The sequence below is a fragment of the Microcaecilia unicolor genome, chromosome 8, assembly GCF_901765095.1.
Source record: "Microcaecilia unicolor chromosome 8, aMicUni1.1, whole genome shotgun sequence".
NCBI lineage: Eukaryota > Metazoa > Chordata > Amphibia > Gymnophiona > Siphonopidae > Microcaecilia > Microcaecilia unicolor.
In genome coordinates, this window is record NC_044038.1 from 70328578 (window position 1) to 70344215 (window position 15638).

General features: G+C 50.1%; 1 protein-coding gene across 2 annotated transcripts in view; it reads left to right on the forward strand.

Moving 5' to 3' along the window:
* DEDD2 (death effector domain containing 2) overlaps nucleotides 1–15638 on the forward strand; it is a 76911-nt gene that overhangs the window by 6083 nt on the left and 55190 nt on the right. For both annotated transcript variants that reach the window (XM_030213602.1, XM_030213603.1), the window contains exon 3: nucleotides 3155–3265. In XM_030213602.1, coding sequence (XP_030069462.1) covers nucleotides 3155–3265 — 111 coding nt within the window. The remainder of the gene's footprint in view (nucleotides 1–3154; nucleotides 3266–15638) is intronic.

Genomic DNA, 15638 nt, shown 5'->3' on the forward strand with positions numbered 1-15638 from the left:
TCCGGAGTGTCCACTCTGCAGGGCCAGTCTTAGCAAGTGCGGGGCCCTATGCAGACCAATTTGGTGGGGCCCTATCCTAGCCCCGCCCCACCCATTGATAAGATTATTCAATTTTTAGAAAATTTTTTATTTATGAAATTTCAAATAAAGACAAATGAAGCTAAACTTGTACAGAAAAACTGATTGAAATAATAAGCACAATGCTATCATGAAACCCCCCCTCCCAAGAAATTATTCAGTTCAAGTCCACAATTAGTAGTTCCAATTCTCATAACCCCGGGGGGGGGGGGGGGGTCAGAGGTGCGGACACACAATCTCTCCACTGCAAAACACTATACACAAACTTGTGCAAAAACACAGTCAGAACCTTACCAAACCATAACAGCACTAATTCCAAGGACAGGACGAGCTACAACCTTATGCATGGAAAGGCAGAACTATAATTACACCAGGCTCTAAAACACCAATACACTACCTTGTGAAAAAAAAAAGGGCTGCAAATACTACACACTAGCAGGATACTGTACCTTGATCACACATGAAAAACATATGACACAACAAATATGAAGGCAAAATACTGAATGGAAAGTTACCTCAAGAAGTCAGACTCAGCATGCAGCAATACTAGAAAAATTGAAACATGCAAAATATCACAGATGCACATTTCTAAAAGCTGACATATTCCAATTAATAAATTCTGAATAAAATACTTTTTTTCTACCTTTGTTGTCTGATCATTTAGTTTTTCTATTCGCTTTGGTCCCAGTGTCTTCTGTTTTATGCAGTGTCTTCTTTCCATTTGATATTTTTTCTCTCACCATGTCCACCATCCTCCTGTGTCCTTATGTGTTCTGTCTACCATCTGTAGCCCCCTGTCCCTATCCTTTCTCCAGTTTCAGCATCTGCCTTCAAAGTGTTCCGATCCAGCCCTTAAATTCAACAATTTTCCCTCCATCCACATCCAGCATTTCTCCTCTCTCCCCTCCACTCCGTTTCCAGCAATTTCTCCTCTCTCTGGGCCCTGCCATCCCATCCAAGTCCATCCTTGGCCCTCTCTGCCCTTCCCTCCTCCATCCACATCCAGCAATTCTCCTCTCTCCTCTCCCCTCCATTTCCAGCAATTTCTCTCCCTAGGCCCTGCCATCCCATCAAGTCCTTCCTTGGCCCTCTCTGCCCTTCCCTCCTCCATCCACATCCAGTAATTCTCCCCTCTCCCTTCCCCTCCATTTCCAGCACTTTCTCCTCTCCATGGGCCCTGTCATCCCATCCAAGTCCATCCTTGGCCCTCTCTGCCCTTCCCTTCTCCATCCACATCCAGCAATTCTCCTCTCCCCCCTCCCCTCCATTTCCAGCAATTTCTCCTCTCCCTGGGCCCTGCCATCCCATCCAAGTCCATCCTTGGCCCTCTCTGCCCTTCCCTCCTCCATCCACATTCAGTAATTCTCCCCTCTCCCTTCCCCTCCATTTCCAGCAATTTCTCCTCTCCCTGGGCCCTGCCCTCCCATCTGTTCCTCTCTCCCCTGCCCCCCTCCATTCACCCATGTATCCAGCAATTCCCCTCTCTCCCTGAGCCCTGCCATCCCATCCATGTCCCTCTTTCCCCTGCCCGCCCTCTTCTCTCCCCCATGATTGATCCCTTTCCTTTTTTTTCTTTTAAATTTACCTCCAGTCCGGCAGCGTCAGTGAAAGCGCTCCCAGTAAAAGCGCTTCTCTTCGCTCAGTGACCCGCCTTCTTCTGACGTCATGACGTCAGAAGAAGGCGGGACACAGCGAAGAGAAGCGCTTTTACTGGGAGCGCTTTCACTGACGCTGCCGGACTGGAGGTAAATTTAAAAGAAAAAAAAGGAAAGGGATCGATCGTGGGGGAGAGAAGAGGGCGGGCAGTTGGGATGAGCGGCGGCGATCCCCGGGCGGGCGGAACTAGGTCAAGGCTGACTGAGGCGCGGGGCCCTATGTGGTCGCCTCGGCCTAAGACCGGCCCTGCCACTCTGTTACAAATCTTGGTGGTATCCGCAAAGAGGCAAACTTTTCGCCTTCTAACCCTTTGGCAATGTCGCTCACAAATATATTGAACAGAATTGGCCCTAGCACCGATCCCTGAGGCATTCCGCTACTCACCTTTCCGTCATCCGAGCGAATTCCATTAACCATCACCCTCTGGCGTCTGTCCGTCAACCAGTTCCTAATCCAGTTCACCATGTCGGGTCCTATCTTCAGCCTGTCAAGTTTATTCAAGAGCCTCCTGTGAGGAACCGTGTCAAAGGCTTTGCTGAAATCTAAGTAGATTACATCTATCGTATGTCCTTGATTCAATTCCCTGGTCACCCAGTCAAAGAATTCAATGAGATTCGTTTGGCACGATTTACCTTTGGTAAAACCATGTTGCCTCGGGTCTTGCAACTTATTGCATTCCAGGAAATTCACTATCCTTTCCTTCAGCATCGCTTCCATTACTTTTCTAGTAACTGAAGTGAGGCATACCGGCCTCCCTACTACAAATTAATTTACTGACCTATTGGTGCTGTGTCTGGTTGATGTCATTGACAAAAGGCCCAGCATCGTACACACACCTCTGTGCATCATAAAAAGCTGACATTTGGGTATTTGCTAGTGGCCTGCTGTGAGGAAAAGTGTAGGTTAGATTTATTTTTCTTAGGCTGTCCAATGTGTTTAGATTATGAGCATAGCTGCAAAAACATAAAAAAATACCAGCTAGATTTTTTTTTCTGACAAAATAGATGGTGCAGTTTTTTTTGTGTTGGAGAATAAACACCTTTTTTGGGACAAGTTCAGAAGGGGTCCGCCTCCCTGGAACGATGGGGGGAGGGAGGTTATACTTGGTCTCTAGTGCGGGCAAAAGCAACTAGCCTGGCCCACCTTTTTTTTTTTTTTGTCCACCCTAGCTCTGTAGGCTGATTTCCTTGTAAAGAATTAAAAAAAAAGTGTTTAGCTCATGAACAAACAGGGCTGTTCAGATCGTATAACTGGTTATGGAGTTACGTTTTTATTTTTAGAATTCATACTCGTATGATTTTAAATGAGGCTCTTGGTCCTTTTCAGAAGTTACTTATGATTACTGGCTATAAAAATGTTTTGGAATAGAACTTAATATGGGCTTTTTTCTCATTGAGTCTTTGTTCTTCTTTTGGTTTAGTTTCTCCAGAGAGATACACGTATGGTCCTTCCGTGATGTATTCTGAAAAGCAGATGGACAACTGCCTTGCTTCCTCAGCAGCAGACACCAGGGAACAGACCTGGGAAACAGGTAATGTAAATTTCCTCAGCAACCCTCGAGATGGGTCAAGATGCTTGGGTTATTCACCAGCAGAGGGAGACAGAATACCTGAATTTGACTATAGTTTCTCCGAGGACAAGCAGGCTGCTTGTTCTCACAATTGGGTCGACGTCTGTGGCGGCCCAGGAATCGGCATAAATTTTGCAAGCAAAATAAAAGTCTTTCTGGAGAGTTCCCTCGCGTGAGCAACGTGAGCCGCGCATGCACGAATGCCTTCCTGCCTGCGCGAGTGTGCCTCTCTAGTTTCTTTTTCTCCGCGGTGAGGTACGGTTCGTTTTTCGCTTCACTCCTCTCTTAGGCCCAGGAAAAAGTTCTGTGAGACTCATTTTGTTTGTTTGTTTTTTTTCTTTCAAATATTAAAAAAAAAAAAAAAGAAAGATTTAGTTCCCGTACTTCTTTTACAGTTTTTCCCTGTTAAAGTTTCCTTTCTTTTTCAACGCGGCTGGCCTTTTGGCCACGCAGTCAGGTTTTCCCCCTTTTTTTGTGCTTTTGTTTTTTGGCACAATCGCGTTTTTTTGATTTAGCCGAGGCCGTGTTTTCTTCCATGTCATCAGACACCCAGCGGCTTCAAACATTGTACTTGGTGCAGCCGGACCATCTCAGGTACCAATACCCACGTTTGGTGTATCCAGTGCATTGGGCCCGACCATAGCTCAGCTGCTTGTAGTCTGTGTCTTCGTATGAAGAAACGGACCCAAGCATCTCGAGAAGCCCAACGGGAAAAGCTTTTTGGGGCTCAGTCTGGACCTTCGACATCGGTACCGAGGTCGGCGGCGTCACATCGACAGGAGCATCGACGTCGGGGAGCAAGGTAATGGCTGCTGAGAGACCAACTTGCGCTGGGAGCAGTGAGACGTCGAGTGGATCTCCACCTGTCTCGAGGCCTCCTGTTATGCAAGCCCCCCCCCGGGACTGACCGTCAGACCTGGCCCCGAGGAGACATGAGGATTCCACGTCTTCCTTTTCGGTACTGAGGCTAAGAAGCACCGTCATCGTTCTCCTTTGACGCACGGTACTGGGAGCTCCGGGGCGTCAAGAGAGTTGGAACCCGAGAAGCGTCGGCGCCTAGAGGACCGCTCCACTTCAGTGCAGGAGGTGCCGATGCGTCTGTCTCTTGGCAGTTCTGTACCTACTCCCGAGCCTCCACGGATTCTGACACCGCCTGCTCCACTGGCCCCACAGCCTTCTCCAGTGGTGGCTCTTGACGAGTGTATCCGGGCCTTGTTTCCAGAACTTCTGGAAGGCTTACTGAGTCAATCAGCTTCGGTGTCGGGGGTGCTTGCGCCCTCTGTGTCGTCTGCTGTAGCGGTGCCTGGTCCTTCACCTGTGGTGAGGTCTCCGACTGCGGTGCCGCCTGGGCATCAGTGTCTGCTGCCACCCAGGTCGACTCCCCTTCAACGTCGGTGGAGGGAGTTTCGCGCAGTCGGATAGGGTGTCGACCTCGACAACGCCACAGAGGATATCATTCGTCGGCGTCGAGACAGGTCCAGTGGAGAGTACCTTAACACAGGTAGTGTCTGACACTGAGCAGGGAGTGCTCGTGGTAATCAGAGGAAGATCCCAGGTACTTCTCTTCCGATGAGTCTTTTGGGATTCCCTCTGACCCTTCTCCGCTGTAAAGAAGGCTATCTCCACCGGAAAGACTGGCTTTTTCCTCTTTTGTCTGGGAAATGGCTACAGCTATTCCTTTCCCTGTAGAGATTAAGGATGAGCCCAGGTCTGACATGCTGGAAGTCCTGGATTATTCTTCTCCACCTAAAGAGGCTGTGACAGTCCCTCTCCATAAGGTACTGAAGGAAGACCTTATGAGAAACTGGTCCGCCCCTGTTTGGCCCCGTGGTTCCCAAGAAAGCTGAGTCCCAATACTGAATCCATGGTGAACCTGGATTGATGAGGTCCCAGTTACCCCACAATTCCATGGTGGTGGATTCCGCTCTCAAGAGAGCTAGGAGTACTAGAGACCATGCTTCGGCGCCCTCCCCCCCCCCCCCCCCCCCCGGCAGAGAAACTAGGACTGTTGACTTTTGAGAGAAAGACGTATCTGGCTGCTATGCTCGCTGCCAAGATCCAGTCATACCAGCTCTTCACGAGCGTACACTTGCGGGACTCGATATGTCAACTGTCCTGCTTGGTTGATGCACTCCCTGCGGAATTGGCTGAGCCTTTTCGCCAGGTGGTCAGGCAGCAGAAGGCGTGTTGCAAGTTCCTGGCCAGGGGTACTTTTGACGTGACATCTAGGATCGCTGCTCAGGGTATAGTGATACGCAGACTCTCATGGCTGCGTGTTTCTGACCTGGATTATTTGGTCCAATGGTGGATGTTCCTTGCCGGGGGGACAACCTTTTTGGAGAGAAAGTAGAGGATCTCGTTAATCAGATTAAGAAGCATAATGATGCTATGGATTCTCTTTTCCACCGGGCGCCTTCTGCTACAGCCTCCTCATCTAGGAGGTTTTTTGGAGGGACGAGAAGTGCTCCCTATTCCTACTCTAGACGTAGGTACACTCCTGCTTCTCGGCAGCCTACCCAGGCTCAGTCCCAGCGCACTTATTCTCGTCAACAGCATGCGCCTAAGGCCCCTGCGGCTCCCCAGCAAAAGCAAGGGATGGGCTTTTGACTGGTTCCAGTTCAGCATAGCCACAGTAAAAGTGTCCGTTCCGGACAACTTACCGGTTGGGGGGAGGTTAATATTTTTTCACCAAAGGTGGCCTCTTACAACCTCCGATCTGTGGGTTCTTCAAATAGTCCGGTTAGGATACACTCTCAATCTGGACTCCAAGCCTCCAAATTGTCCACCAGGAGTTCATTCTTACAGCTCCCAGCACAAGCAGGTACTTGCAGAGGAACTCTCAGCCCTTCTAAAGGCCAGTGCGGTGAAACCCGTTCCACTAGGGGAAGAAGGGCTGGGATTCTATTCAAGGTACTTCCTTGTGCAAAAGAAAACAGGGGGGATGCGTCCCATCCTAGACCTAAGGGCCCTGAACAAATTCTTAGTCCGAGAAAAATTCAGGATGGTTTCCCTTGGCACCCTTCTTCCCATGATTCAGGAAAACGATTGGCTATGCTCTCTGGACTTAAAGGATGCCTATACTCCCATCTCACAGGAAGTATCTTTGATTTCGGTTGGGAACTCGGCACTTTCAATACTGTGTACTGCCCTTTGGCCTTGAGTCTGTGCCCAGGGTTTTCACAAACTGGGAGTGCATGTATTCCCTTATCTCGACGATTGACTGGTGAAGAGCACCTCGGAGGCAGGCGCTGTGCAGTCCATGCGGATGACTATTCAAGTGCTAGAGCTACTGGGGTTCGTGATCAATTATCCCAAGTCCCATCTTGTCCCGGTTCAAAAATTGGAGTTCATTGGAGCTCTGTTGGACACACGGACGTCTCAAGCTTATCTTCCCCAGGCAAGGGCAGACAATCTCTTGGCCCTCATGTCCATGGCTCGAGCGTCTCAACAGATCACAGCTCGGCAGATATTGAGACTCTTAGGACACATGGAGGCATATTTTCAAAGCACTTAGCCTTCCAAAGTTCCATAGAAACATATGGAACTTTGGAAGGCTAAGTGCTTTGAAAATATGCCTCATGGCCTCCACAGTTCATATAACTTCCATAGCACGCCTGCGTATGAGATCAGCTCAATGGACCCTAGCTTCCCAGTGGTGCCAGGCCACAGGGGATCTAGAGGATGTGATCCATCTCTCCGACTTTTGCAGTTCACTTCAGTGGTAGACCATTCGATCCAATTTGACCTTGGGACGTCCTTTCCAAATTCTTCAACCACAAAAAGTGTTGACGACAGACGCATCCCTCCTAGGGTGGGGAGCTCATGTAGATGGGCTTCACACTCAAGGAGCTTGGTATTTTCCAGAAAAGGGTCTTCAGATCAACCTCCTGGAATTACGAGCGATCTGGAACGCTCTCAAGGCTTTCAGAGATCGGCTGTCCAACCAAATCATTCTGATTCAGACAGAGAATCAAGCAGGGGGGTACTGGATCTCGCCCTCTGTGTCAGGAAACCGTCCAGATGTGGCTTTGGGCTCGCCGTCACGGCATGTTTCTCCAAGCCACGTATCTGGCAGGCGTAAACAGTCTGGCCGACAGGTTGAGCAGGATCATGCAACCTCATGAGTGGTCGCTAAACATGGGCGTTGTCCACCAGATCTTCCGAGTGTGGGGCACCCCCTCGGTGGATCTTTTTGCCACTTAGATCAATCACAAAGTCCCTCAATTCTGTTCCAGACTTCAGGCCCATGACAAACTAGCGTCCGATGCCTTTCTCCTTCATTGGGGGACAGGTCTCCTGTATGCGTATCCTCTCATACCTCTAGTAGGGAAGACTTTGCTGAAACTCAAGACCACAGAACAATGATCCTGGTTGCTCCCTTCTGGCCTCGTCAGATCTGGTTCCCTCTTCTGGAGTTGTCCTCCGAAGAACCGTGGAGATTGGAGTGTTTTCTGACCCTCATCACCCAGAACGAGGGGTTGCTTCTACATCCCAACCTCCAGTATCTGGCTGTCATGGCCTGGATGTTGAGAGCTTAGAAATGGCTTCTTTAGGTCTTTCAGAGGGTGTCTCCCGAGTCTTGCTTGCTTCCAGGAAAGATTCCACGAAAAGTTATTCTTTTAAATGGAGGAGGTTTGCCGTCTGGTGTGACAGCAAGGCCCTAGATCCTTTTTCTTGTCCTACATAGACCCTGCTTGAATACCTTCTACACTTATCAGAGTCTGGTCTGAAGATCAACTCTGTAAGGGTTCACCTTAGTGTAATTAGTGCTTATCCTCAACGTGTAGCGGGTAAGCCTATCTCTGGACAGCCTTTAGTTGTTCGCTTCATGGGATGTTTGCTTTTGTCAAAGCCCCCTGTCAAACCTCCACCAGTGTGATGGGATCAATGTCGTTCTCACCCAGCTGATGAAAGCTCCTTTTGAGCCACTGAATTCCTGCCTTCTGAAGTACTTGACCTGGAAGGTATTTTCTTGGTGGCTGTTCAGCTCGTAGAGTCAGTGAGCTCCAAGCCCTGGTAGTGCATGCACCTTATATCGAGTTTCATCACAACAGAGTAGTCGTCCGCACTCACCCTAAGTTCCTGCCGTAGGTGGTGTCTGAGTTCTATCTGAACCAGTCAATTGTCTTGCCAACATTCTTTCCCCGTCCTCATACCACCCCCCCACCCCCGGCGAAAGCAGATTACATAACTTGGACTGCAAGAGAGCATTGGCCTTTTACGTGGAACGGACAAAGCCCTTCAGACAGTCCGCCCAGTTGTTTGTTTCTTTCGACCCCAACATGAGGGGAGTCGCCATCGGAAAACGCACAATTTCTAATTGGCTAGCAGACTGCATTTCCTTCATTTCCTTCACTTATGCCCAAGCTTGGCTGACTGTACAGAGTCATGTCACTGCACTTAATTTTAGAGCCATGGCTGCGTCAGTGGCCCACTTAAAAGTTGTCCTCCATTGAAGAGATTTGCAAGACTGCAACGTGGTCATCAGTCCACACATTCACATCTCACTACTGCCTTCAGCAAGATACCCAACGCGACAGTCGGTTTGGGCAGGCGGTGCTGCAGAATCTGTTTGGGGTTTAGAATCCAACTCCACCCCCCTAGACCCATTTTGATTCTGTTCCAGGCTGCACTCTCTTAGTTGATTTTGGTTTCAGGTCAATCTATGTTACGTCCTCCCCTTTGGAGTTGTTGTTGTTCTTGTGTTTATACTTTTTGATTAAACTTGAGAGGCGGGCGGGAAGACGTTCGCACATGCGCGGTTTGCATTGGGCACGCGAGGGAACTCTCCAGAAAGACTGTGTTTTATTTTGCTTGCAAAATTTTTGCCGATTCCTGGGCCGCCGCGGACCTCAACCCAATTTTGAGAACAATCAGCCTGCTGCCCTCGGAGAATACTTGCTACAGGTAAGTATCTTTGCTATATTTGTCCTGTGCAAATCCCAACCAGCCAGTATTTCTCAGTCTCCAGCAGAGGGTAGACGTGCAGCCTGACCAGTCTGGTAGACCCAGGGGGGTCATTTGGTTCCTTGGTTTCTTCCTACTCCTTTGTGGGGTTCTTGGGATTAATAAACCCAGTTTGCGTTCCCTGTATCTGTGTGCAGGTGTTCTTCTGGGGGTGTGGTTCTAGTGGAGCCCCATTTTCCCCCTTGGGGTGTTAACACCTGGGTGGCCGGGTACCTCCCCCTCCTCTGCCCTCCATTTGGAGTGGTCAGTACTGTGCCTTGGCTGCTATGTGTGCACAGGAGCCTTGAAAGCCCTTGAACAGCCTGCAGCAACTTAAAAAAAAAACCAACACAAAAGAAATTTCCATGCTGGATTTGGCTGTGTGGGGGACAGAGGAGCTGTTTGAAAAGCTGCAGGTACCAGTCTGAGGGTCTGTACTCTGCCTTCCCACCTGTTCCTCTCCAGTCTGTTTGGGGCTCCGTGGTGATATCTGCTGCACGGTTATTGCGCTGCTGCTCGTGATTGAAGCAAGGAGTAGAGGTGCACAGTGCCAGAGCCGAAATATTCGCTGGTGGTGGCACAGGAGTTGTTCCGCTTGTCGGGTCTGCGTCTGTGGAGCAGGCGGGCTTTTCGGTGGAGTTCCCTCTTTTGGTGTAAACTGCCACCATCTTGGATTCCTCCTGCACTTCAGATCCGCCACAGCTTGTTCCTGAGGCTCTCCCTCCCAGCCGTGTTCCCACTGATGAGCACTTTGGGGCGATGAGGTTTCCCCCAGAGTTTGGTCATTGTTTCAAGCCTGGAAAGCTGGTGGCTCAGTTCTTGAGGATACCTCCTGGATGGGGGGAGTTGCCCGGTGGTGGCTGGACTGAGGTTGTTGAGGGGGCCTCCCTTCATTTTTCAAATGAGGTTTCAGTGACTTGGAGGTTGAAGATCCAGTGGAGCAGGAAAGGGAAGCCCTAATGCCTGGAGAGGATCCTTCTACTTTTAAATTTGAGCCCGCTGAGGCCCCTGCTGGTGAGGCCAAGCAGGTGGATCCTCTGGTGAAGGGGATCAGGTGTCTGTTTTGGTCTTTTCCTATGAATAATGATCTTCTTGACATGATTCTGGCGGAGTGGAATTCTCTGGGTGCACCTTCTAAGGTCTCTGTGGCCATTGCTGGTCTATATCCGATTCCTCTGGTGGATAGGGAATCACTGGCCTCATACTGTGGGCTCAGTGGTGACGTCGGTGACTAAGAAGACTTCCATATTGGATGGTGGCGCAGCCCTTAGGGATTCCCAGGATTGGAATATGAAACTCTATAAGTGTTGTTTTGGTTTGTCAGCACTGGCCTTACAGGCGTTCATATGTGGGGGTCTGGTGGATCAAGCGTGCTTTCACTGGGCGAAAAAAAGTGTTGGACAGGGCAGTTCTGGTGCAGTAGTGACCAGGCTGGAGATGGGCTCCTTATTCTTGGCCAGTGCCCTTTATGATCTGTTGTGTGCTTCAGCTAAGAGTGTGTCCCTGGTAGTGGCTACTCGTCGAGGCCTTTTGCTTTGGGGATGGGCCGCAGATGAAGCTTCCAAGTCTAAGTAGCGCTTCCTTCCCTTTCGAGGCTCCATGCTCATTGATGGAGTTGGATGTTGCTCGGAGAAGCTACGGTTTTTTGGCTTCTGGACAAGGGGGTATGGTCATTTTGGGGAGGCTCACAGTTAACAGCCTGGCAGATCTGGGGGAGCCTCCAGGGATTGTTTTTCCAGTGGATGCAGCCCTTTCGGAGCAAATGTCATGGAGGTCGAGACTCCGATTTGGGAGCCCCCAGACCGATGCGTAATTCTCAGTGAAGGTGTGGGGGTCCATCCTCTGGTGCAAGTGGGTGCTCGGTTGTGGGAGTTTTACCAGAGGTGGTCCCAGATTATGTCGGACCAGTGAGTCTTCGATCTGGTGTTAGACGGGTGCGATTCAGGGCACATGTCGTCTCGTATGTCTAGGGGTGGTGGTGGTGCCAGTTCCCAAGGGAGAACAAAAGATGGCCTGTTCATTTCGTGGTTCCCAAGAAGGACTCTTATTGACCCATTTTGGACCTCAAATGGGTCAGTGGGGCTCTCACGGCTTGTTCCTTTTGCATGGAAACGTTGCGATCTGTTGTCGTCGTGGTTCAGCGTGGCAAGTTCCTTATATCTCTAGATCTTAGAGGTGTATCTGCACATTCCTATTCGTGCATCTCACCAGTGGTTCTTTCGGTTTGCTGCCTTAGGGAAGCATTTTCAGTTTTGTACGCTTCCATTCAGGCTCGCAACGGCCCCTCGGATGTTTTCCAAGCTGATGGTGGTAGTGGCAGCAGCCCTACAAAAACAGGACATCTTGGTTCATCCTTATGTGGACGATTAGTTGGTTCAGGCAAAGTTCCATCTGGAGAGCAACTGGTCTGGTGGTGAGCTTTTCTGGAGTCTCTGGGATGGGTAATGAACTCATCCAGAAGTCATCTTCAGCCTTCTCAATCCCTAGAATAGTTGGGAGTTCACGCTTGCGGGGCATGTATTTTTGCCAAAGGCTTGACTTCGAGCTTCAGGGTGCTCTTGTTGGAATGAGCTCGGCCCAATACTATCTTCAGGTCCTGCGTTTGATGGCGGCGACATTGGAAGTGGTGCCTTGGGCCAGGGCTCACGTGAGGTTGCTGCAGCACTCGCTTCTGTCCTATTGGTCTCCTTAGTGGTAGGATTTGAATGTGCGGCCTCCTCTTCAGGGGGGCGCCATGGAGCAGTGGTGGCTTTGCATTGCTCATCTACAGAAGGGCACACCTCTAGATTCTCAAGAGTGGATAGTTGTCAACACGGACACCAGGCTGGGGGGCCCATTGTCTCAGGCAGGTGGCTCAGGACCATTGGTCAATGGAGTCTTGCAGGCCGATCAGTCAGCTAGAGACTTGGTCAATAAGGTTGGTGCTGGAGTGCTTCAAACTTGTTGGCAGAGTCATACAGGTTCTCTCAGACAGTGTGATGGCCGTGGCCTATGTCAATCGTCAGGGCGGCACGAAGAGTCGTGCGGTGGTGGAGGAGACAGTTGCTGATGAGCTGGACAGAGTAACTTCTACAGGATCTCTTTCTGGTACACATGGCCAGTGTGGATACATGCGGGCAGATCTTTTCAGCAGGCACATGTTTGATCCCAGCAAGTGGTCACTTCACTGGTTTGTGTTTGAGCGCGTTGTGCAGAAGGGGGGAAATGCCTCACGTGGACATTGTGGCAGTGTCTGGCAGTGCTCAGGTGCCTCGCTTTTTCAGTCGTTGGAAAGATCCTTGTTCAGAAGGGATTGATGCCTTGGTTCTTCCATGGCTTATTTGCGTTCTTCTGTACATGTTTCCGCCTTGGCCCTTAGTGGGTTGGGTCATCCAATGGCTAGAGCAGTGATTCTGGTCTCTCTAGATTGGCTGTGCTATGCTTGGTACAGAGACTTGATCCGTCTGATTGTGCAGGATCCCCTACCACTTCAAGGGACGGTCGACTTGTTGCATCAGGGTCCAATATTGATCCCCTATCCAACTCCGCCCTTGAGAGGGCTTGACTGAGGAAGGGCTGTTTCTCCAAGATAATTTCTATACTTGTGCAGTTACGTAAGCGGTAGACTTCCTTGACGTATGTTAATGTGGAGTGTTTTTGAGAACTGATGCCAGGATAAGTCTTATCGGCCTCTGCATGCTTCTGTTATGGAGACTTTGGAATTTCTGCAAGATGTTCTGGGCAGGGCTTGGTCTTGTCTTCCTTGAAGGTGCATGTGGCTGCCGTGGCCTGTTTTTTTGGGGAAAGCTCAAGGGAAATGGTGTCTTCCCTGGATGTAATCTGTTTTCTTCGCAGTGTGAAGCTCCTTCGGCCTCCCTTTGTGTACCTCATTTTAAATGGTTCTCCTTTTAAGTGCTGGAATCGAGCACCTGCAAAGATCTTACTTTAAAGGCAGTGTTTTTGGTGGAAAGAAGGATTTCAGAGTTGTAGGCTTTGTCCTGTAGGCAACCATTCCTTAGTGTCCCTCCGGACTGGCCCAGAGCTTGACTGATGGATTGTGCACGCCTTCCAGCAGGTGGAGACGAGAATTCTGACTCATCCAAGATAGCCAATAACAGCCCTTGCTAGGCTGAGAAGAATCCAGTATTCTCAGTTTCCAGCAGGTGGAAGGCGGAGAGTCCTATCAGTCTCGCTTTTCTTTCTCATTTATTTCTCTGACTTAAAAAAATAATAATAAAGGCTAGGTTTAATCTGTGCACCTACTGGGGGAACCTTGTTAGAGGCAGAGGTCCATAGGGGCCTTTTGTTGCTTCGGGGGTGTTACACCCAGAAGGCTGGGTCCTTCCCTGTTTTCTGACTCGTTCTTTGGGTCCCATATCATCTCAGCCTCTTCAGGGGAATAGATCCTGAGCCTGGAAGAGACAGCCGGTTTTTATTCTTGAATAGGAAAAAAAAAAGGCTCCTCAATTTTTAAAGTACTGGGCCTGTGGTCAGTCTCAGTGCCTGTAAGGTTTCCCTGCTGCCGGCACAGTTAAAATTAAATTTAAAAAGACGCTGCAAGGGTAAGCAGGGAGTCAGAGGTGCGTTGGAGCTGTCCTGCCGGCATGGCAGAGAAACTTCAGCGCTGCGCGGTTTGTCGGCGCCATGGCGTTGGCAGTACCGACCACTGTAAATTTTGCACTGTCTTGGAGGGACCGTTGGAACCGGGTCCCTCCACCGCGCCTTTGCTGACCTCGGAGGGTTTTCCCTTGGCGACCCATGCTGACACTCCGGCAGTTCCCGTTGTGGCAGGAATCGCCGCCATCTTGTCTTCAGCTGAGCAGCTGATTTCTAGATCCCTTCTCTTTGGGCAGCCTCAAGTTAGCGATTTGTCTCTCCTCCCAGCGAGCTCTGAGGGTGGTTTTCCCCCAGAGTAAGTCGTGCAGCTGTACAAGGCCTTTTTATTGCAAAAGTCTGCTTCTAGTTCCTCTGCAGGTAATCTGGGGCAGGTGCTAGCAGCTAAGAGACCTAGGAGGTCCTTGCATCTAGAGGACTGTGAGTCAGACCCAGAGCTTCATATGCCCTACCTTGCAGATCAGGACCTTTCTCAGGGGGATTTCTTGGAGAAAGGCTCGGGACAGTAGGGTCTGAGGTGGATTCTCTCATGCCGGGGGAGGATCCTTCTGTTCTGTGCATTTTTCATAAGGAGACCTTCAGGAGACCTTCAGGAGTTAATTTCCTCGGTCTCTTCCATTTTATGTTTTGAGGAGGAAGAACCTCTGGCCTCTGAGCCTTGCAAGGTAGACCTCTTCTTAAAGGGTGTCCATAAGCCAGGTAAGATGTTTCCCATGCATCAGGATATCAGGAATGTTACTCACTCGTTGGGATGCCCCGGACGCAGCATTCAGGCCTGCTAAGTCCATGGTCCGTGTCTATCCAGTCCCAGATGCTGACAAACTTTTCTTAAAGCTGCCTATAGTGGATGCTCTAGTTTCCACTGTCACGAAGCGCAATACTGTGCCTGTAGATGGGGGTACAGCGCTTAAGGACATGCAATATCGTCGGTTGGAGGTGTTACTCAAGTAGATTAATGTTTCAGCCTTAGCTGTGCAGGTGGCTATTTGTGGTTCCTTGGTGGCTAGAGCTTGTTTCCGGTGGTCTGAGAGGGTGCTTGATAAGTCCTCTGATGACTTGTGCTCTATAAATGCGGAGGTGTCTAAGCTGGAGATGGGTTCAGCGTTTTTGGTGGACGCCTTCTACGACCTGTTGCGCGCATTGGCGGCCAGGAGATCTCTGTGGCTAAGAGGTTGGTCTGCGGACACAGCGTCTTAAGTCTAAGCTCAGCAAATTTCCTTTTAGGGGCTCTCTTTTATTTGGAGAAGATTTGGACAAGTTGGTTCGTAGTCTAGGAGAAACCAAGGGTCCGGGACTTCCGGAAGATCGGCCTAAGTCTTCAGGTTGAGGCCTGGGATTGGATCGTGGGCGTGATTTTCGGCGCGTCTGTTCGGCTAAGCTGGCCCTGGCGTGACGGTCTCATTTCTTCCAATGGACGCAGTCCTTTCGGGGTGCCCACAAAGGAGGTAAGGATTCCGGAACATCTTTCTAGTCTCACACTCGTCCCTCTCAATGAAGGTGTCTGGGCCCAGCCTCTGGTTCCTACAGGAGTGCGTCTGGTGCAGTTTTACCAGAGGTGGGCCCAAATCACCACCGATCAGTGGGCCTTGGAGGTTATCTGAGAAGGGTACGCCTTAGAATTTGCGCATTCATTGCCCAATGTTTTTCTGGAATCTCCCTGCCGATCTCTTGTCAAGGCGGCTGTAGTCAGGGATACTGTACAGTGGCTTCTCAGCCTTCTCGCCATTTGTCTAGTCCCTACGGCGGAGCTCAGATAGGGTCGCTACTGTATTTATTTTGTCGTTCCCAAAAAAGA